This window comes from Pistacia vera, unplaced genomic scaffold (assembly GCF_008641045.1).
Source record: "Pistacia vera cultivar Batoury unplaced genomic scaffold, PisVer_v2 Contig560, whole genome shotgun sequence".
NCBI lineage: Eukaryota > Viridiplantae > Streptophyta > Magnoliopsida > Sapindales > Anacardiaceae > Pistacia > Pistacia vera.
In genome coordinates this window covers 251,266-275,482 of record NW_022196402.1, presented here as the reverse complement: position 1 = coordinate 275,482, position 24,217 = coordinate 251,266, and the positions used below count along the sequence as shown (strand labels likewise).

Here is a 24,217-nt window from a genome sequence, read left to right as displayed (position 1 = left end):
TCCTCTCCCATATTGCCATTTGTCTTATGCTGACTGTCCTCTATCCTGTTGCCATTTGTCCTGTACTGTTTTGCCAGCCCAGCTTGTGATCCTCTGCTATGCTTCCTTTGCCTATTGTAGACTTGCATTGCATGTGATCTATCAGAATCAATCCAATATTCCAAATTTTTATTAACTGATTTAAGGTTGAAGAAGACGAACGAAATTGAAATATAAAACTAGTTACCCTCATGAAAGTCCTATAGTTTAGCTCAATTCTTGCCTTGATGATTTCTTGTAACAATTCTTTGACCATTTTAATATCTCTTTCCCTACAAAAACTAGAAAGCATTACATTATAAATGTGAGCATTAGGAGATAAACCAATCTCTTTCATCTGACTATACAAGGTATATGCTTCTCCAATCCTCCCACCCATGAGAAGTCCACAAATGGCAACTGCATATGATACCACATCTAGTGGGTAGTTCTCTACTATGGCTCTTCTAAACAATCTAATGGCTCTATGACATTTACCAGCTTTTATAAATTTATCTATAATTACAGTATGTACATCTGCATCANAGATTGCCACTGCTGAGATCATCTCGTCCAAGGTTCTTTACTTACTCTTTTTCATCATTTCATACTTTGTTACATTTAATGATCTCTTCCAAGCAATAACATGCTTTCTTGCTTTAGTATGTGTATGCTCTAGTCATAGACTATATCTAGAGGGTTTTAATTATTTCCAATGTTTTTTTTTTTTGGGTAAGTTCTTGATTGTTAGTTTACTAAGATTTTACATTCTTATAAGTTTCAATTGGTGGGAGATTTATAACCTTCTTTATTAATTTTGGACTGCACTTTGTGAATAAATCAGTTACTATGTTGTTCTTGTTTGACCTCATTACACTTCCTTTTTAGCAATTTTAGATGCTAAGACTTTTGAAGGCTAAATTAGTTAATAGAGGAGATAATTATTAGATTGAGAGAAAAGTAGATATTTTAAATGGATATGGCCATGCAAACTATGCCATTGTTGACTATTTTAGGATTGACCTTTTCTCTCTCAATTGAAAACTGATTGGTGACCGATGATGGAGGCTAAAGCTTTTTATGGCATTTGACACTGCATTCTTCAGCCGTGTTCTAACTTCTAAGTGCCGTTCACTTGAGCAGAGAGGCCTTGTTGCATCATGCCAAAATCCATCCTCCAACATGAAATTCCAAAATTTGAACTTAATTGTTGGATGTCGCATTGAGGATGTCTTACATTACCTTGGCTTTAATGCAACTTGTGAGGATCAAGCTGTGCCATCTTAATTGAAAACTAACTGTTTTTGATGAGGGAGGCTGAAATCCCTTTATTCGACATTGCATTCTTTGGACATGTTCTATGAGCTGTCCAAATTTGGTATCGGTGGAGTGGCCTTGCTGCATTTGATTAACAGCTTATGTACAGGTTAAGGGCAGTGATGGAGCCACATTTTTGTTTCAGTGGGGCCAACTTACCAGAAAATAATTGGAACATCAAAATACTATAGGTTTGAAATGCAAAAAATTGGCCATATTAATTAAAAAAATGTGGCATCGATTAATACTACTATTTGAATAGATGAAGATAATTTAGTTAAAAGAGGGAATAATTTGGAAATCATAAAGTATAGTGGTTGCTTTGTTGATGTATTCTATATTCAATCTGAAGAGAGAAAAAGGGCAAACTTATAATAGATTTTGGGATTTGAAGAAAAAAATTTGAAATGAAGGATGTTCGTTGTTAAAAATACAAAGTAGAATGAACTAACAAAATTTTTTACTTGAAATAAGACTGATGTAATGGTTAAAAGTTATTCATTGTTATATACAGAAATTGGTTTGACCAACTTACTTCTGCTGTTTGGTTGAAGTTGAAATTTTAATTGTTTTAGCCTGCAAGAGTCTCTTTCTTGGGTTCAGTTTATTGGTTTTCATCCTCTGAACAGTGGTAAGTGATGTTCTAGTATTGAATTACTGTCTGGCACCCCAGCTTTTACTTTGGGATTTTATTTGTCATGTTTATCTGATTTTATGTGCATCTTGCAGCGCTTAACCAATCTATTTATGGATCACCTTGTTTTAATTCATTTGACTTTTCATTGATGTAGGAACTAAATGCTGATTGGCAAAGAGCTGCTTCTGGGCTACTTGTTGCGATAGGCTCACATTTGCCTGACCTTGTAAGTATTTGCCTTTGCTTTTTTCTTTTTTCTTTTTTTCTTATAATAGCTTAGTATATATAAATATAACCCTTGCCAAGTTACTCTGCATGCCCTGGTACCTAAGGACGACTTGAGGTGGCTCTTTACTGGTTTGTGTCTCTTCAGATATATGTTATCTTAGAATGAGGAAATGTCCTTTATTTCCTGCCATTTTTCCTTCCAGATCACTTCTCTTTTTTAATTCAAAAAAACTGAATGCATGCTAGAATATATTATCATGAATCACATAACTGATAAAAAAGTAAAACAGTTGATACTGTGAAGTAAAATTTTCAAATTTAAGAGCAAATTAGAAAGTATTCAACTGGAGAGTAGAGGGACACCATGAGAGTAAGACAAGAAGAGATACACTAAGAAAGAGAAGATAAATTGATAAGTAAAGAGCTCTAACAGAGAATTTAACAATAAAAGTGTAGATAAGTTTAAGAAAGAAAAAACATGAATTGGTTGCTACTCTTACAAGACAAAATTCATTTGTTATAAGAAAAGATGTGTGGGGTAGCAGTGGATCAACTCTCTAAGGCATATTTGTGCCACCAAGAACTAGGAAAAGGATTGGTTTAAGTTTGGCCACACTGAACTTCATATGGCTTTGCCGCTGTCTGCAGCATACCATTATCTTCCCATTTTATGAATGAATAGTTGAATTTGAAATCATATTATCATATTATTTCAACTCCAGGGTGAGCAATTGATGGTATAATTTGATAAAGCTAAATGGTAGTATGGTTTGTTTAGTGTTTAATAGTTCTATTGGCATCTGATAATGTATTTTTTTTATGAATGTGTTGGATTTATTATACTCACCATCTTTGTCAAAAACTGGATAGCTACTAAGAGTGTGATTTTGGGAAGGAAGTGATACTGAATTTTCATTTATTTACAATGAAATTGTTGCTTGAATTAGTGTCTTCTGATTCTGTAAAATGGCTTATAACTTTTGGAATGTTCACTTTCTTAATGTATTCTTTATTTGACATTCTTAACATCATGACATTAAGCATTGGCTTGGTCATTCTTTCTACTGCTTTTGTTGAATCTCTCTATCTTTCTCTTAATTGCTCCTGCTTTTGGCAGATGATGGAAGAAATATTTCTCTATTTTTCTGGGGCAAATTCAGCTTTGCCAGCTATGGTTCAAATACTTGCAGACTTTGCTTCTGCTGATGGTTATCATCTGACCTCCCTTTTCTTCATGTTTTGTCTTTAGCTTGGATTTTTTTTCTATGCTCTCTTTGTTTGCTAAAACTAAATGGTCATTTGTATTTTTTAATTCAATTGAAGCTTTACAGTTCACTCCACGACTGAAAGGTGTGCTGTCACGAGTTCTACCCGTACTTGGAAATGTGCGGGATGTCCACCGGCCAATATTCGCAAATGGTATGTTGAATGATTTTTCCCTCCATTGTTGGACATTTGCAATTTGATATAGGTGTGATTACATATCGGGTCAGCCTGAGCATGAAAGCTGGTTCAATTCAGTTAGCAAACCTAACTCTCATTTTCGGTGACATAATGTTGTGGTTTTCCAGCATTTAAATGTTGGTGTCAGGCTGCTTGGCAATATAGTCTTGATTTCCCTTCACATTCCGTTCTGGATGGTGATATCATGTGAGCTCAATATTTGGTTTTGTTTTACTTCTCAAGTGCCCCATATTACAATCACATAAATCTAATTAATATTTCATGTGGTGCAGGTCATTTCTGAATTCTGCTTTTGAGCTTTTATTGAGAGCTTGGGCAACATCACGGGATTTTAAGGTTTGCTTGAATTTTTTTTTGTCCTTTCTTTTATGTGTCCTTTTCTTTATCATTTTTTGCTTTACTACAATTATATTGTTATTGGATGTTTTTCCATCATTTGTTCGTTCATTTATCTTTCCTCGGATTGTTTTTTAAACTAGACTAAATATATGATGTTATGGGTTTCTTAGGACTTCTTTATGTGATTGCTAAGATTGTTGGCAGAAAATAACTGGAATTTAATAAGTAACATCTTGCTTCTTCCAGTCTGTACTCTGGATGGAATTGCATATTATATGAATGGTGCTGCTCATTGTATACATGTTTGGAGTAAAAAGAATTGAAGTAAATAAAAAAAGTCAAAAAGTGAAGAACATTATTATTATTAATTTCTTGCATTTGAAGTAAATTTTTGCTTCTTGTTAACTTAATTCTTATTTGTAATAGGTTCGCACATTAACTGTGGATGCGCTGGGTCAAATGGTTGGTCTTATTGCGCGGACTCAATTAAAGGGTGCTTTGCCAAGACTTGTTCCCACTATATTGGAATTGTAAGATTAATTTTATCTCCAGTGTTTCAAACTAGACACTAAGATGTTGCACTGCATATACATGTTATCTAACCCTAAGGGTTGGGTTGAGTGGCTAAGGACTTTGGTTTTAACCAAGAGGCTAGGGGCTCCACTTCCTCTGGACCATCTGTATGTCATATTATATTATATAATCTCAAGTGGTTCAAACCAGATGCTTTATTGTTCCATGGATTTATGTGTTCTGTGTTTTGAGTGCTACTGTTATCTATAATGGTATTGTTGAATTACTATTATCCAATTTTTTTTTTTTTCAAACACAACAAACATGCACAGCCATCATATGTTGTCTTAGTCATGAGCATCAAATAGAGACTTGCAGTTTACATTTCATTTTTTATTGTCTGTTAATAGGTATAAAAGAGATCAAGATACTGCACTTCTCGCAACAAGCAGTCTCCACAATCTGTTAAATGCATCATTACTTTCAGAAACAGGTCCTCCCTTGCTTGATTTTGAGGTACTGCATATGTTTTCAATCATCCCAAGTAATATTTGTTTTAGTTTTAATTATCATCATCATCATTATTTTTTTTTGCAGTTGCTAATTAAGTTTAACTTCTATAAGTCAAATTTGTTTGTGTTGTGAAGACAAACGACAATGTTTTATTAATGTACTGTGGAGGAAGATTGAGTTCATTTTCTTAATTTCTCATTTTGATTTATATGAAATCATGTTTTGTTTTCATCAGATCATTGGTGTTTGTTTAGCCAGTCAGTGGAAGTTCCATCTTCTAAAATTTGACATACTCTGTACTGATAAATCAAAGCTTATGTGTGATTATCTACAAATTGACAAGATAAGGCTACATCCAAACAGCAAAATTGCTTATCAGTCTGTCTCTTTCATTCTTGTTAGCGTTGAGATAATTCTGTATGTTGCATATAATTTTCTATTTTTGTGTATTTAAAATTATTGGTCAATAAATAACAAAGTAAATTAGAAAGGAAAAAAGGAACATTTCTGTGGTTGATAAAGAACTCTTGGAGAAAAAGCATGAGTTAAATGGTTTGGTGGCTGTGAGATCATTGTAAGCAAGGTGCAATTTTATGACACAAACAGACTATATTCATAGTATGAAAATAGGTAAGAGAAAGGAGGACGTTAAGTCTTTCAGAGACAACCAAAAAGGAAGAATGGCAATCAGATCATGAAGAAACATTAAAAAGTAACAATAAATATCTGAGTTCGCCTTCTTCAGGGGTAAGGGGATTGAAATTGAAGTGTTGTTTCTTACTGAGATGGGTTTTGGGATTGTAGACAACAAGAAATCCATTAAGTGGTGTATCTTAATTTCTTCTTCTTCTTTTTTTATTTTTTATTTTAGAAATTAGCGCTGAAAATTGATAAGAGAAGAAAATATAGTAAAGCTTTGTTATTTCTCTGGAATCCAAGCTAAAAGGTTGATTGTTCAACTAAAGTAGTCATTTTATGTGAATGCTTAGAGTACCATGTTCCTCTTTTCTTTTTCTATGGCTAATTTACTTCCATTTCTGGTTTTCTTTTTTAAAGTTAAAAAAATTTCATTTTACAAGTTTTATTTGAATTTGGAAATATAGATACACAATTAATTTCTAGCCTCTGTTCTTATAGATCATATATTAATTCACAGGACCTTACAGTTATTTTATCAACACTGCTTCCTGTGGTTTGCATTTATAATGACTGTAAAGAGCGTTCATCTTTTCCAGTGGGACTAAAGGTAAGTTCCACTAGTTGGTGCCAGTCTTTATGTAAATTTTCATCATTTGAATATTACAAATTCTATTTTTTATATCTGCCTCAAGATCTCTTTTGCACCTCTCTTGTCAGGTTTTTTCTTTCTACTTTATTATATCTTTGTGTGTTGCAGGCATATAATGAAGTTCAGCGTTGTTTTCTGACTGTTGGCTTGGTGTACCCTGATGATTTATTTTTGTTCCTTCTGAATGTGAGTATGGTTTCTAGGGTAGCTTGGTTACACTTTAAGAGCAGTGTCATTTCTTGCAAGCACGATGTTAATCATCGTTATTTTTTTTGTCTGAATAATTAAAAATTTTGGAGGCTTTCTGTTTCTTGTTATAAAAATATGACCTAGTTATTTGGTGTATTGCCTATTATGCTTCTACATGTTGTGCTACCAGAAATGCCGGCTAAAGGAAGAACCTTTGACTTTCGGTGCACTTTGTGTTCTAAAGCACCTCTTGCCAAGGTATTTTCCCTATCTGGTCTGTCAATAATCATTATTCTCTGTTTGATTACATGACCTGACTTACTTGCATTTCCATTTGGAGGTCGTCTGAAGCTTGGCATAGTAAACGACCTTTACTTGTTGATGCAGTAAAGTCCTTACTTGATGAACAAAATTTAGGTGTTCGAAAGGCTCTTTCTGAGGTATGTGATTATGGACTGGTCAGTCTTTATATTTCTTAAATTGTTCGTGAGGCACTCCCTCTTTCTTCTCAATTTTGTAATCCTTGCTTTGTTGGCAGTTGATCGTGGTCATGGCTTCACATTGCTATTTGGTTGGTCCTTCTGGGGAGTTGTTTGTTGAATATCTTGTACGCCATTGTGCTTTGTCAGATCAGGATCAACATGACCATGAGAGCTCTAAGGTAGGGTTTGTTTTCGCTGTAAAAACTATTGAAGGCTTACATCCAACTTTAGTAGGGTGAAAGAGATTATACGCATGGGTTGGAGTTAGTGATAGTGATAGGGAAGTGGAAGAAGACAGAGAGAAAGAACAGAGAAATTGGAAGAAAATAAAGAAGGATAGATTTGGGAGAATGTTAGGTTCCCTCATTGGAAAGGAAAAGGGTGAGCATGTGGGTAATAAAGAGCTTGGGGACCCTCTTTTGGTAAGCCGGTTTTTCAAGGAGAGTTCTACCCAAGCCCATGAAAGACCCATTGCCCAGACCAATTGTTTGAGTTGTAAGTTGTTGGAGTGGGTTTCTATCAATTGGTATTAGAGTATGATCTTGCGCCTACGTGACAGTGCAGGCGTGGCAGGTTGCCCCGTGTCTTAGGCTGCTACCTTGAAGAAGGGCGGACTGGCCCAAGGTAAGGGGATCCATATAGTCACCCAAGGGGCAAAGAGACCGATATGGATGTCAGTTGCGGAAGCATGGTGGAACGGTAGGATCCCACATTAGAAAGAAAAAGGGTGGGCATTTGGGTTATAAAGGGCTTGGGCACCCACCCTTGCCAAGCCGGTTTTCCAAGAAGAGGTCTCCCTAAGCCCATGAAGGACGCATTGCCCAACCTAATTGTTTGAGTTGTTAGTTGTTGGAGTGGGTTCCTATCAAAGAACAACAAAGGGGAGAAAACTAGAAGAATTGGAGGAGGAATAAATAATCAATAGGGAGAAAAATAATAGTCAAATTTATTCATAAACCAAGCAAGTTTACAATTGTGATAGAAGCTTTTGTTTATGGGTTTAAGAAACTAAATCCTAATCAAAATATAATTCTAATAATTTTAATCCTATTGAAACAATGAAGTAAAAGTTTAATTTCACTAAGACAACTCAATCCTAAAATACGGAAGGTGATAGAATTTGAGGTGGGCCTGACTCCTCACCCAATAAGGCTTTGTTGAATATGAGGATTACTCCCTCTGCTAAACCAATAGGCTTGAGCCTGTCTAGTCGGTGTGAGACTCCAAAACTCCCCCTCGTGGTCAAGCTCAAGCCCATATGTTGGGTCATGCCTGTTGATGGAGATAGTTGCTGGCCCTAACTCCTCAGCTGTTAGTCAAACACTTAGTTCAACTGGGTCTAGCTCTGATACTATAATAGAATTTGAGGTGGGTTTGACTCCTCACTTAATAAGGTCTTGTTGAATGAGAGAATTACCTTCTCTTATAAACCAGTAAGCTTGAGTGTGTCTGGTCGGTGTGGGACTCCAACAGAAGGATAATGTCCTTTGCATCGTTCCTATCTGTCCTACATCAATTGGTTGGAACAAAGACATTCGTTTGACTGTCCATATGATGCAATCACGTTTACCAAAGGAATAGCATGAAACTATGTTACTATGACAGTGAGAATCAACTAATTGTGGTGCATCATTCTTCAAGGGTCAAGTTTGGTGTTGGGATGCCCTATATCACCTTGAAATATTATAATAAGTACTTAAAATCCATTCATTTTTGATAAAATATTGCAATTTAATGCTAAGTATTTGTTTTTCCAGGTGAAGTTAGGGATATTTGGTCCAACAGAGCTAAGAGCAATATGTGAAAAAGGCCTTCTTTTAATAACTTTCACAATTCCTGAGATGGAGGTAGACCTCAATTGTTTTTTTACATTCATTATAATCTATTGGTTACTTTATTCCCATTGGTGAGAGCAGTCTCCATGTTTCAAGCACGTTCACCATGCTTACCGAAACCCTTAACTTTTCACTCATAAAATCATCTCGTTTGATATCTAAAACTTTATGCCACCATTCTTTGGCCTTTTCTACTAAGATGATCATTCCACGGGTTTACACTGGTGCATCTGCTACTGTAAGATGTTTTGTGTCAACTATTTTTATTTTCTTAATTGTGCAAGCAAATATTTTTTTTTAATTTTTTTTATAGGAGCAAGAAAATAAATGTTAGTTCTCAGATATTGACTCTCTTTCTTGCGTGCTTAGTTATTATACGGGGTTTGCTTTTATCCTCAATTTTGTCGTATCTTGTTGTTTGGCTATTTGTGTGTTTGATCATGTGAACAAGTTTTATTGGAAAGTGAATTGGATTTGGCCTTATTATTTTGTTTATGTATGTGCTTTTTCGGTTTGCAGATGCATCTCAGAATTATGTAACATAGATCTTATAGCAATGCCTGCTAGATGAGTGCAAAGATCGTGCTGATATTCCAAATCCTGAGGTAGAACATCATATGCCCCTTATAAAAAGTCAACACAAAATAGAATTTTTTTTTAATGTCTATGATTGTCACATCTCACATCATGGTGTGACGTCTTGTGAGCATGGAGGACTCCAGATCCATAGATGGAGAGTTTCCCACATCCACATCGCTAGTGAATGAAGCCTAGGTCAGTTTATAAGCCTAGGTCTCAATCACCAAGTACACGCATTTTGGGTGAAGGACGCTTGCTTGTAATCTTAAAAATAATCCATGCGGGCTAAGGTGCAAAGCGGAGAATATCTGCATAGTTGAACCAGGTTGTTATAATTGGTATAGAGTGGGTTGTGTTAGATGATCGTGACCCAATGGTAGGGTGTGGCGACCTCACAAGGATGTGATCCATAAGTGGTGAGTTTATCACATCCCACATTGCCAACAAATGAGGGCTTGAGTGAATTTATAAGCCTTAGTCAACCTTTACAAATAGAGACATCTTGGGTGAAGGAAGCTTGTGTGAAGCTTTAAAACAATTTTTTTTAGGCTTTTAAAAAACAATTTGTATAGGCTACTCCCACAGTGGACAATATCTCTTAATGACATATTCATATTTCACTTTCTTATTGTAAATAAACGTAATGAATTTCACACTTTTCATTATTAGCTTAAAAGGATACATATTTATATACACTTGTAGTGTTCTAACTAGGTAGGTGATCAATCTAATTAGGATAGAAGTGATCCCTATATCAAGGATTTTAATGTGATCCCTATCATCTAGGAAGTCATGTACATTTGAACACCCCCTTCAAGTTAGAGTATAGATTCAATCATACCCAGCTTGTTACAAAGATAATCAACTCGAATCTCATTTAGAGCCTTTGTGAAGATATCTCCTAATTGTTCTCTAGTCTTTACATACCCAGTGGAAATCCGACCTTGTAGTTTCTCACGGACGAAATGGCAATCGATCTCAATGTGTTTTGTTCGTTCATGGAACACTGGATTAGATCGCAATATGAAGAGCCGCTTGGTTATCACACCATAATTTCGCTGGTACTGAAGTTTCAAGGCCTATTCAGTCAGTAACTGATATATCCACATTATTTCACAAATAGCTTGTGCCATAGCCTATATTTCGACTCTGCACTTGATCGTGACATAACATTCTGCTTCTTGTTCTTCCATGATATAAATTTCCTCCGACAAAGACACAATAGCCTGATGTGGATCTTCTATCTACCTTGGAACCTGCCCAATTTGCATCTGAGAAACATTCAATATGAAGTGACTATGATTGGCATATAATAAACCGCGTCCAGGGGCTCTTTTCAAATAACACAAGATCTGCTCAAGGTCGACCATGATGTGTTGGGGAGGCCATAAACTTACTGACAACACTTACGAATATGCATATCTGACGAGTCACCGTAAGAATATGTCAACTTCCCACCAATCTTCTATATTTCTCAGGATCTCCAAATAGTTCACCATCTTTCGTAAGCTGCACATTAGGAACCATCGGAACCTACATGACTTTGCCTCCAATTCCCTGTCTCAATTATAAGTCGAGCACATTTTCCTCTGAGAGAGGTACATACCTCGTTTCTCCTTGTAACTTCAACCCCCAAGAAATACTTCAATATCCCTAGATCTTTTGTGTAAACTAGGTATGGAGAAAGACTTAAGAGATGATGCCCACACTGTCACTCCCAGTAATAACAATATCATCCACATACACAACTAGAAGAATAATGCCAGTTTCAGACCGTTTGTAAAACAAATGGTTTAGTTTTACATTTCAGCTACCAAATCTCTCAACAGCCTGACTAAACTTTCCAAACCAAGCACGAGGACTCTGTTTTAAACCATACAGAGTTGCGAAGATAACATACTTTCCCATACTCCCCCTGAGCAACAACCCAGGAGGTTGCTCCATATATACCTCTTCCTGAAGATCGCCGTGAAGAAAAGCATTCTTGTGTCTAGCTGATGCAAAGGCCAATCATAAGTAGCTGCTATAGAGATAAACAGCTAAATAGAGGTAAACTTAGCCACAGAGGAAAAAGTATCAGAATAATCAACTCCGTAAGTCTGAGCATATCCTTTAGCAACTAGACAAGCTTTAGTCGAGCAACTGACCCATCTGGATTAACTTAACTGTAAACCCTCTTTGCATCCAATTGCCTGTTTCCCTGAAGGTAAATCTACCAATTCCAAGTACCATTGTCTCTAACATTCATTTCCTCTATCATTGCATTTACGCCAACCAGGATGAGAAGGGCTTCATGAACAGTTTTAGGGATAGCAATAGAATCAAGGGAAGCAATAAAGGAACATGATGAATGTGACAAATGATCATAAGAACACAAAGAAGAACAGATAAGTATATTGTCGTTTACCTTTTCGCAATGCAATAGGAGATCATCACTTGAAACTGGATCGGATGACGAAGAGTTGGTGCCGGACTGAAACAGAGGAGTGGACGACGGAGTAAACTTTGACAGGAGCAGAAGCAGGATCAGAGATAGGAGCCGATGTAGGAAGCGTAGGAATAGTGACATGGTCAGAGACAGATGCTGATTCAGATATTGTGCAGGGAAAGTGAAGGTATAACTAACAAATCATCATTACATCATCCTTCGGGCGATCGGCAGAAAGAGGGAAAGTATGGGTGTTCTTCTAAAAGGTAACATCAATGGAAACAAGATACTTATTAGATTAGACAATAACACCGATATCCTTTATGAAGTCGAGAATAACCAAGAAAGACACATTTTAATGACTTGGGATCTAATTTAGTGACTGATGGTTGAACATCCCGAACAAAGCAAGTGCTACAAATACCCTAGGTTCAAGAGGAAATAATGCTTTGTGAGGAAAAAGAATACTGTACGGGTCTCACCATGAAGGACAGAAGACGGCATGCGGTTAATCAAAAAACAGGCTGTGGAAACGGCATCAGCCCAGAATGGTTTAGGAACATTAATTTGGAATAATAGGCCTGACAGTTTCAAGAAGATGTCTGTTTTTCCGTTCTGCTATTCCGTTTTGAGATGGAGTATTAACACATGAAGTTTGATGAAGAATGCCATTCTGGTCTGTAATTTTGAAAAGAACTGACAAATATCTTTTGCATTATCACCGCGCAATGTATGAATAGAACATTGAATTGGTTTTAATCTCAGTACAAAAAGCACAGAAATAAGAAACAAATCAGAACATTTTTCATAAAGAATAACCAAGTCATACGAAGTAATCGCCCACAAATGTAACAAAATATCTAAAACCATTTTAGACAGAACTGGACAGGGACCCCAAACATCAAGTGAACTAACTCAAAGGGAGAATTAACTCTTTCATTGACTCTGGATTAAAATTGCAGCGATGATGTTTAGCAAACTACATGACTCACACTCTAATGTAGACACTTTATTAAACTGAGGACTAATCTCTTCAGTGAAGGAGAGATGGATGGCTCAAAAGACAATGTGCTTGAAACGGGGATGCACCACTAACAAACGACAGGTGTAGATTTTGGTCTGTCGAGAATGTAAAACCTCTAGATTCATGTCCTTTACCAATAATCTTCTCGTCGTAAGATCTTGAAACAAGCAATAATCGAGAAAATAACACAACAGTTAAAAGCACGAGTAAGTTGGTTAACAGAAATCAAATTGAAGAAAAATCTGGTAAATGTAAGACATGTGACAAGGGAAGCTGTGGATAAGGGTAACTGTGCCAGACCCAGAATGTAGGATGGTGACCCATCTGCTAAAGTCACATTTGAAAGTTTTTGATTGATAAGTACAAAAGACTGGGATTACCTGACATGATCTGTTGCACCAGAGTCAATGACGAATTTGGAGGATGAGGAAAGAGACATGTATTTGACTTACCTGAGTCAGCCATAGCCATGACAGGAGTAGGTGAAGCCTTTAATGATTCCTGGTACAATGAAAACTTGGCAAATTCATCTGTAGAGATAAGAACTGACTGATCCGAAGTATCATTGGTGGATGCAACATGGCAGAGGGATTTCTCTATTTCTGTTCTGACTCTTTCTACAATCACGCTTCATGTGTCCTGGCTTATGGCAATAGTGACACACAATTCCTCCCATATTACTATTTGACCCTCCTCCTTTGTTGCCACTTCCAAATTTTGATCGCCCAGATTCATAGTCATTCTTTTGACTGCGCGGAACACTACTAAACTGAACCGTGGGGTACCTCTGTGCGAAGTACCCTACTAAAGACATCCTGCAATGAAGAGATCTTTGGACTGGCTAGAACTCGAGATTTAGCAGTCTCAAATTCAGAAGGAAGACCTGCAAGAAAACTCTGACTGCCATTTGCTCCTGTTGTTTTTGTTGAACTTTGACATCAGCACTGAAGGGTAACAACATGCTCAACACTTCATAAGTCTTCTTAACCTCCATAAATAAGCTGTAAGACTTATCTTATTTCTCTGCATGGTAGAATGCCTTACACACTTCATAAATATGAGAAACATTCCTTTTCCAGAATACAGAAACTCTAATAATCCATCAGTTCTTGAATAAACTCACAATGATTAATTAGGCCAAGTACCTCACCGTCAATAGAGTTCCGTATTTGTAGAATCAACCGAGCATCATCCCGGAGCCATGTCTTTTTCGAATCATCCTCAGGTGGATCATCAGTCATATGATCATCTTTATCAATACTCCGCAAATACAGTATAATAGTTTTACGCCAATCATGGTAATTAGTTATACCAATGAGCTTATGTTCTGTAATTTTTGACATCGTCGGTATCATTTCCATCACTGGCTTTGTATCAGACATGTCTTAAACAGATGTTAATCCCCAATGCACACCACCAAACGGTTAAAACAAAGCAAACTAACTAAATTTCAGTGACACACCAAATCAATCAACAGTCACCACCAACCAGAGGCCACAACAAGCAAAAAACCAATAACCAAACGAAAACAAAGTGCCGAAAGATCACAACTAAGTCCTCAAAAATATCCAAACAAAGAACAACAATGAACCAGTAAGAGATTACCCAATTCAGCACGAAAATGTGCTGTAAAAGTACCGACGAAGCAGACGAAGAGAATCGGAGGAGAAGTCAACTTTGCACGCGCTCTCACGCGCCGGCCCGTGTTACTGTTCACCAAAGTTTCGGGTGGCGCGTGGAGCTCACGCGCGGTGATTCTGAAGGCCAAAACTTAGGGTTTTGCCGATCGGAGGCGTCTGAATCTCCCTTGGGTGGCGGTGTTGAACAACTCCCAACCTAAACAGGTTTTCCCAATTTGAAACCCAAATCCTAATTTTCCAATTTTGAAACCTAAACCCTAATTTCCCAAATTTAAGACCCAAACCCTAATTATCTTTTAAGGCTCTGATACCATGGAAAATAAACGTAATGAATATTCGCACTTCTCATTATTAACTTAAAAGGATACATATTTATATACACTTGTAGTGTTCTAAACTAGGTAGGTGATCAATCTAAATTAGGATAGAAGTGATCCCTATAATCAAGGATTTTAATGTGATCTCTATCATCTAGGAAGTCATGTACATCTGTAACACTTATCAACCGCATGAAATTATTGTCAATCATCTATATTTCACTTTCTTGTCAATCATCTACGTGCATGGTGTTTTCAGGAGTTGTTTGCCCGATTGGTGGTGGTTTTGCATGATCCTCTAGCAAGGGAGCAACTGGCAACTCATATTTTGACGGTAAGCTTCTCTTAGTTTGATTATTATAGGTAGTTATTACAAGACTTAAATGTAATGTCGATATTGCTGGGCATTGATGTATGTAAAAGATAAATCTAAGAGGTGCGCTATCACCATGTTTTACAAAATTATCAGATAATGGAAGAGAGGGGTTTGTTTTGAATATTTATTAGGTTTCAGATTTCTGAATTATATCGGGCTTTTCTCTTCTCTTATGAATACGGACAAAGAGGTTTGAGTTCTCTTGTTCCTCCTTCCTTCATTTCTATACTGCAAGTGAGTAATGTGTTTTTGCAGTTTCTTGCTGAGGTAACTTGAAAAGAAAGATGGAAAAGGCTAATAAGGAATTAAGAGGGCATGTAAAGCCAAAGATAAAGGGATTTTAGATCCACTGTGTTTTCTGTGGTTAATGTGCAGCCATCAGAATGTTTAAATTAAACCAAAATTGTCCAAAATATTTGATTATGTTTCATTATGAAGCTCCACATACCAGGTTGAGGAAATAATGAAGCTCCATATAACAGTTACTGGAATGGATAGATTATATTTGAATAACAAGAGGAACCCCTTTGTGTACTTGCAGGTCCTCTATTATTTGGCACCTCTCTTCCCGAAGAACATTAACTTATTTTGGCAAGATGAGGTAAACCATTTTTTTTTTCTTTCATGTATTTGGTAAAAAAATTCATTAGAAATTGAAGTTCATGTTTGCAATGGTGTTTTCTATTGAGCACAGGCACTTATGTTGGTTTTATAGATATTGAGAAACTATATGGTATTTGGAGTATGTGCCCGCCAGACAACAATGATTATGTAAATGCACAAAGTTGGTAATTTTTATTTATATTCAATTTCCTTGAAAAAATTTAACAGATCCAGATGAAACTAGGATCTGTTATTTCTCGTTTAGTGGTATGAAAAAATGCATTAACATAAAGGTGCTTGACAAACTGTAAAAGGACAAGCCTGACAAAGCAAGAAGATCAATAGACATGTCACTAGTGATGCCCAAAACATGGCCAAACGAAAACTGACTAAAACATTCTCCTTCCAAAAACTAAACTTAGAGTATAAAACTAATAAAACTATGAAGATAATATATACGATCAGAGAATAATGTGAACATTATTTTAGATGATATAAGAAAAATTATCTTTGGGCAATCTGAAAGGGAAGTAACAGCTGAATCCACCCAGAAGAGTGGATTTATAAGCAGTTGTCATTTAGTCGCCACATGTTGAAATCTGGGATAAACTTCTATTTTTCTACTACTACTGCTGATGCTGCAATTGCTAATAATATCATTGCTTTATTTACTTCAATACTTTTTTGTTTAATTAAAAAGATATAGTCTATGATGCTATGCATGAAGCAATTTATTTCAATCATCTCTCTTTTGCCCTCATCCTTGTACTTGTGAAATAAATGTTTTGTTATAGAATTTGTTATAAACAGAGAACTGATTGTAATTTTCTTATGTATGCATTGACAAATTAACATCAATATATAGGAAAATAAGAACTAATAGGAAATAAATAATCTAATCTAGGAAATAAAAAATCTAACTTCCTATTTTACAATTTGTTCCTATTATGTATTGATTACAATCCTAATACTCCATAATATAGATTATTCATTAATCATGCAATATCTGTAAGATTGCATGATTATCTCAACAATCTATAATATCCCCTCAAATGGAGCATAGATGTTAATCATGCCAGCTTGTTTCAAATATAATCAATCCGAACCCCATTCAAAGCTTTAGTGAAAACATCTCTAGTTGCTCTCCAGTCTTCACATATCCTGTAGAAATTAAACCTTAAGTATTTTCTCACGAAAGAAATGACAGTCAATTTCAATGTGCTTAGTTCGTTCATGAAATACGGGATTAGAAGCAATATGCCGAGCGGCTTGGTATCACACCACAATTTGCTGGCAAAGAGGCCATAAGACAAACTTCAGTCAAAAACTGATATATCCATATTACTTCACACAGACTGGGCCATAGCTCTATATTCCGATTTGCACTAGATCGGGACAACAGTTTGCTTCTTACTTTTCATGAGACCAAATTTCCACCAATAAAAAAACAGTAGCCCGTAGTGGATCTCCTATCTATCTTGGAACCCGCCCAATCTGCATCAGAGAAGCACTCAATTATTATTGTCATGATTTCCGTACAAAATACCACGTCTTGGAGCTCCTTTAGATAACACAGAATATGTTCTAACGCTGCCCAATGATCAACAGTAGGAGAAGACATGAATTGACTTACTACACAACAGAGTACGCAATATCGGACGAGGGACGTAGATAGTTCAACTTTTCAACCAGTCCTCTATACCTCTCAGGATCTTCAAATAGTTCACCATCTTTGGTAAGTTGCAAATTAGGAAACATTGGCGTACTACATGGTTAGCACTCAATTTTCCTGTCTCAGTTAATAAGTCAAGTACATATTTCCTCTGAGAGAGGAAGATGCCTTTCTTGCTCCTTGGTACCTCAACCCTAAGAAATACTTCAACACTCCTAAATCTTTTGTATGAAACTGAGTGTGAAGAAATGACTTAAGTAATGCAATCCTGTAGTGTCACTCCGAGTGATGATAATTTCGTCAACATATACAACAAGAAGAATAATGCAACTGCCGATTGTTTGTAAAAGACTGAGTGATCAGACTTGCTCTTTGTCATTCGAACTTTGCAACACCTCACTGAACTTTCAAACCAAGCACGTGGACTCTGTTTCAAACCATACAACGATTTGCGAAGATGACAAACTTTCCCATACTCCCTGAGCAACAAATCCAGGTGGTTGCTCCATATAGACTTCTTCCTGAAGGTCACCATGTAAAAAAAGCATTTTTTATGTCAACTGATGTAATGGCCAGAATGAGTAGCCGCATTGAGATAAATAAGCGAACAGAAGTCAATTTAGCCATAGGGGAAAAAGTGTCGAATAATCCACTATAAGTTTGAGCATAGCCTTTAGCTAAAGACGAGCTTTAAGCCGAGCCACTGACCATCCGGATTTACTTAACAGCAAACACCCATTTGCATCCAATGGTTTCTTTCCAGTAGGTAAGTAACCAAGTTCCAAGTACCATTAAACATCTAAGGCAGTCATCTCTTCTATCATAGCATCACGCCAACCAGGATGAGATAAGGCTTCATGGACGTGCAGGAAGGAGACAAGAGTCTAGTGATGCCAAAAAAGAACAAGAAGAAGATGATAGGTGATCATAGAAACAAATGAAGATATAGGATAAGTACACTGTGTTACCTTTCCGAAGAGCAATAGGAAGATCAAGATCACTCAAGGTTGGATCCAACGACGAAGAGTCTTGGGTAGGACATGAAGTCTGAGTGTCTTCTTGACGAGGAACAAGTATCCGGTCACTGGGGACTGGGTCTAACGACGAAGGGACTGGTACAAGAGGTTCTTGTCGACGAGAATAGACAATGCGAATTGGAGGTAGTGACGGACAAGTGATGGTGCCGGAGGAGGAAACAGTATGTGGGGAAGACTCAGGTGTGGACGTGACAGTAAGATTAGTAAGTCATCGTCCTCCCCCTGAAGGTATGTAGACGAAGTGGGAAAAAAAAGGGGTGTTTTCTAAGAAGTACATCAGGTGACACCAGATATCTATTAAGACCAGGACAATAACATCGATATCCCTTCTGAAGACGAGAGTAACCTAGAAAAACACATTTAAGAGATTTGGGATCAACTTGGTTACTTGGGGTCGAACATCACGAACAAACAAGTACTACCAAATATCTTTGGGGCAATAGGAAACAAAGACTTAGACGGGAAGAGAACACTGTAAGGAGTGGAACCATTCAAATAGAGGAAGGCATGCGGTTAATTAGAAAACAGGCCGTGGAAACTGCATCGGCCCAAAACGTTTAGGAACTTGCATTTGAAATAATAGGGCTCGAGCGGTTTCAAGAAGGTGCCTATTTTTCCTCTCGGCTACTCCATTTTGGGATGGTGTGTCAACACAAGAGGATTGATAGAATGCCATGCTGGCGCATATAAGACTGAAAGAACTCGAGAAATACTCTTTGGCATTAGCGCTTCTTAATGTCTGGACAGAAGTATTAAATTGAGTTTTAACTTCAGCACAAAAGGCACAAAAATGAGAAAACAACTCAGAACGATTCTTCATTAAAAAAGCCAAGTTACACGAGAGTTGTCATCACAAAGGTAACAAAATATTTAAATCCAGGTTTAGACACAATAGAACACGGACCCCAAACATCTGAATGAACTAATTCAAAAGGGACACTAGCCCGTTTATTGACTCTTGGACTTGAAGAAAGACGGTGGTGTTTGGCAAATTGACATGACTCACAATCTAACGAAGATAATTATTAAACTGAGGACATAGTTTCTTTAACAATGTGAAAGAAGGATGTCCTAACCGACAATGCTCCTAAAAGGGGTCGAAATACTGGAACATGCAATGGTTCTGGGCACCTGTGTGTCAAGGATGTAAAGTCCTCCAGATTCATGTCCTTTACCAATAATCTGCCTCGTCGTAAGATCCTGAAACAGGCAATGATCAAGGAAAAATGAGATGCAACATTTAAGAGCGCGAGTGGTTTACTCACAGAAATTAAATAAAGCGAACTGTGGTGACTCAATATAGAGGAGGGAAATAACGGAGTAGGGGTAACAGACCCAGACCCAAGAACACAAGAAGTTGACCCATCAACAAGTAACATTAGACGAGGAATTATGTGACTGATATGATGAAAAGAGACTAGGATTACCTGTCATATGATCTGTGGCACCAGAATCAATGACCCATTTGGAGGATGAGGAAATAAGACATGTGTTTGGTTACCTGACTCGGCGAGAGCATGATGGAAGTAGATGAGGACTTCAATGATTCTTGATACTGAGAAAACTTGGCAAACTCATCAGCTGAAATCATAACTTCTTCTCAGAAGTATCAGTAGCGGAACATGAGCGACTGAGGTTTCTGGGTCTTATTTTGCAACTTTCTACACGTGCGCTTTGTATGACCGGGTTCATGAATAGTAGCACACAATCCCTCCTGACTCCTGACTCCGATTCTCACGATATTCGAAACCCCTCCTCTATTATGCTCCTGTTATATGAAGGCCGAGTGTCATGATTCTGACTTACAAGAGCACTACTCGATGAACAGATGGAGTGCTTTTCTGTACGAAGAACCTAGAAATATGTCTTGGAGGGAGGTGATCTCAGAACTAGCAAGAACCTGAGTTTAGCAGATTCAAACTCAGAAGGGAGTCCAGCTAGGAAACTCATAACGCCATTTTCTCTCGTTGAGCTTGTTGAACTTTCACATCAGCACTCACGGTAGAAGAAATGTTAAGTTCTTCATATGTCTTTTTAAAATCCATAAAAATAGGCCGTAAAGACCTATCTTGTTTCTCAGCTCGATAAAAAGCTTTGCATACATCAAAAATACGAGAACCATTCCCTTTCCCAGATAAAAAAAATCTAGATAGTCCATCAATTCCTTCACATATTCACAATGATTAATAAACCAAGTACCTCAGTTGATGGAGTTCCGTATTTGCAAGAACAACCGGCATCCTCTCTAACTATGTTTGTTTTGAATCGTCTTCAGATGAATCTTTGGTGAGATGATCATTTTACCAATGCTTCGCAGATAAAGACGAATTGTCTTACTCCAATCAAAATAGTTATCAGACCATTAAGCTATGTTTCGTATTTTTGACATTACAGGAACCATATCAATTATAGACTTATCAGTCATGGTAAGAAGACGAAAATAGCCAACAAAACTCTTCAACGAACGAACTCTATAACGAAACAAAACTGATATCAACAGAAATCAACAAAACTGTTCTGACCTGGCTGAGAAACTGAGGAACTTCCTAGGCAGTCGCTGAGAAAAATAGCCACTCTCCAGGGTGACTCACGAAAAATGCTCACTTGGGCAGAATAGAAAAAAAAAAAAAAACAAACTGAAAAAAATAAAACAACCTAGAATTGCTTGTATTGCTCTGATATAAACAGAGAACTGATTGTAATTTTCTTATGATGCATTGAAAATTATACATCAATATATAGGAAAATAAAGAACTAATCTAGGAAATAAATAATCTAATCTAGGAAATAAAAAACTAACTTCCTATTTTACAGATTTGTTCTATTATGTATTGATTACAATTCTAATATCCTATTATAGATTTATTCACTTAATCATGCAATATCTGTAAGATTTTGCATGATTATCTACAACAATCTACAACAGAATTTAATTGGTTGTCATCCTTGTAAGCTCTAGATTCCAAAAATGAAGGATATGTTAGTGATACAGAAGACCTAAAGCTGGATCCTTCATACCAGGAGACTTGGGATGACATGATCATCAATGTAAGAAGCTTTAGCTTATCAATCCATTTTTATTTGAGAGAGAGGTTCTTAAAGTCTGAAACACCGTATATAATTTGCTTCTGTTATCAATATAAGAAAGCGACAAAGTCAAGGCCCTTTGCAACAATAGGTATGCTGATGTTTTTTGGTATCTGGTGACAGTTTCTTGCAGAATCTTTGGATGTAATTCAAGACCCTGCTTGGGGTGATTTTCTTGGAAATGCATTTACTGAACAATATGTACTTTATACGCCTGATGATGAACATTCGGCATTCTTCACCGGTATTAGTTTTTGAATTTGCTTTCTTGAATTAATGAAACATTGGATGAATCATTGCTTATTATTTTGGGCACAAAAATAACTCTTGGACTTTAGAGTTGCATATTCTTTTGAATATCTTAGTACTTGCTACTTTTGAGCATGACATGTATGTAGGTTCGGTTAATTGACAAATAAAGGGTATTTATTTGATCACATGAAAGGTGGTTAAATCAGTAAGGTTCTTGAAATAAGTTGTTTCTAAAAAATCCCACAAAATTTGGTCACTTGCATCTACTTATCATGCTTTTCTGGAAAAATGACTGAAATTCTTGAGCACAATTGTTATATCAACATTCAGATTTATGCAAAAAATAAGATTCTATTCTTCTGTAAATCTAGTTTACCTATACCTCAATAGTCAGTTATAACCAGCTTGATTATTTCTAGTAGTGGGCTGTGTTTCTATTGGATGGTGGTAAGACTTGACCAGTCTTGGATGACTAAGTGATGTCAAAATTTGAAGATAAACTTGTAGTAGAAAGCATTCACTACTTGGATGCTTCTTGATAATACTTGTTAGCACACTGATTAAAAATAGTTTAAATTTGAATTTAGTGGTTATTAGAGGGAATATTTTATTTTAGAGATCTGAGTCGTATTATTACTTGTTTAAGTTATATATAATTTTAATAATTAGATTTTTGTTATTTCCAAGGTTCTTTTAGCTAGGGCTTGATAACACTATTATAAGTAGAGCCTAATGTTGTTTTGGAAATAGACTTGATGGATTATTGAACATTGATTTTCTCCCTGGATTCTATCTGTTTCCCCTCCTGTGTCTCTTCAATTTTCTTCCCCTTTCTCTTTGATTTTCTTCCCTTTCTCTCGCATTTTCTCTCATTCCTAATTTGATTTGTCTCCAATTTCTTTTCTCTCTTTTGTTTTTCAATCTGTGTGTCTTATGTCAAATACCTTTATGCTAGGACACTATCTTTTTATGGGGAACTTATAAAAATAGAAATGTGAAGAAAATTAAAACTAAAATAAGGAATGTTCTGTCTCCATGTGGTATGCATTGTGCAACTTCATTTTTCACGAATAAAGTAGCAATGCCTACTTGACATATAAGAAGGTACAATTATAGAACAACAATTTGACAGAATTGATGTTTGTATGTGTTATCTGTATACATACAAGTAGGTTTGAAGGCATCATTTTTTGATACAAATTAAACACTATATTTGGTAGTTTTAATCTCAATCATTCAAATGCATTAAGACTCAAAAAGTTGCGAATAGAATATAGGGCTATTGATCCTGCTCTTGTTTATACGTATAAGAAACTATAAAAAAGCCATGAGAGGGCTAAGAAATCTACACACCTATATGTAGTGAGTAACCATCCTGTTCCTTTACAAAATAGACCACAAACTATACAATTAACCTAGAACCCCTTCCCAATTGAGATGAATCAAGACAAAAAAGAAGAATCCTGATACTCCTTACCAATTAAAGGCAAAGTGAAGAGGAAAGGTGGACTTTTACCTGTAACTCGCTACTGTTTTCTGCTCTTTTGTCATAAAAAATCTGGTTATTTCTTTCATCCAAATCACCTAAGAAAGAGCTGAAATGGCATATCTCAAAAAGGTTTTGGTTTTCTTCCTCTTCCAAAGGCAACTACATTGTCTATGAGAAGTGAATCACAAGATTCTGGGATAGCCCAAGGCATCTTAGCTTCTAAACAAGCTTTATATGGGGCTTCGTTTACCTGGTCTAATGTCGGAACTATTCCATTCTGTTGCAGGTGGATAGATTTCTTTTTACTAGATTGGGAGGAAGATAGAGGTTGTATTTTTATTATATATTATTATATGCAATTTGCTTGAGTACCTTTCAAGGTGTGCAGTTTTGACAAATTTAGTATTTATCTGAAGATGCTTTGTTCACATAGGTTTCTGGTTTCAATTTATTGACCGTTTTGGAAAAAGTTTTGGATTCTTGTTTTCAGAAGTCTATGTTATTGGAGTCTTCTTTGTTATTGTCATTGCATCTTTTCTTTTGCAGTTGCCTGGGTATGCTTCTTCAGAAAGTTGATGACAGGGCTTATGTTCGTGATAAGATTGATTGGATGTACAAACAAGCCAATATTGCTATTCCAACTAACAGGCTTGGTTTGGCAAAAGCTATGGGATTGGTAACTCAAGAGTTTAATTTTTATAATTGCAGTCTTCTCTTTCTCAATGTTTATCATTTGTCCTTTGAATCGCTACCAGGTTGCAGCATCCCACTTGGACACTGTGTTGGATAAGCTAAAAGCTATTCTGGATAATGTTGGGCTAAGTATTTTTCAGAGGTGTGTGCCCTTACTTTAATGATAATGATGCACTTCACCAACAGCATCACTGAAA

General features: G+C 36.4%; 1 protein-coding gene across 1 annotated transcript in view; it reads left to right on the top strand.

Moving 5' to 3' along the window:
- The first annotated feature begins 431 nt into the window (after positions 1 to 431).
- LOC116108267 (protein SHOOT GRAVITROPISM 6-like) overlaps positions 432 to 24,217 on the top strand; it is a 41,553-nt gene continuing 17,767 nt past the window's right edge. Inside the window, 27 exon segments of the mRNA XM_031394521.1 lie at positions 432 to 459; positions 547 to 596; positions 2,127 to 2,198; positions 3,318 to 3,408; positions 3,524 to 3,619; positions 3,772 to 3,850; positions 3,937 to 4,000; positions 4,430 to 4,533; positions 4,927 to 5,032; positions 6,186 to 6,275; positions 6,426 to 6,503; positions 6,697 to 6,764; positions 6,847 to 6,946; positions 7,045 to 7,167; positions 8,746 to 8,858; positions 9,019 to 9,059; positions 9,333 to 9,359; positions 9,362 to 9,379; positions 9,382 to 9,428; positions 15,071 to 15,145; positions 15,729 to 15,788; positions 21,459 to 21,471; positions 21,474 to 21,547; positions 21,710 to 21,818; positions 21,821 to 21,830; positions 23,874 to 24,003; positions 24,083 to 24,162. Coding sequence (XP_031250381.1) covers positions 432 to 459; positions 547 to 596; positions 2,127 to 2,198; positions 3,318 to 3,408; positions 3,524 to 3,619; positions 3,772 to 3,850; positions 3,937 to 4,000; positions 4,430 to 4,533; positions 4,927 to 5,032; positions 6,186 to 6,275; positions 6,426 to 6,503; positions 6,697 to 6,764; positions 6,847 to 6,946; positions 7,045 to 7,167; positions 8,746 to 8,858; positions 9,019 to 9,059; positions 9,333 to 9,359; positions 9,362 to 9,379; positions 9,382 to 9,428; positions 15,071 to 15,145; positions 15,729 to 15,788; positions 21,459 to 21,471; positions 21,474 to 21,547; positions 21,710 to 21,818; positions 21,821 to 21,830; positions 23,874 to 24,003; positions 24,083 to 24,162 — 1,946 coding nt within the window.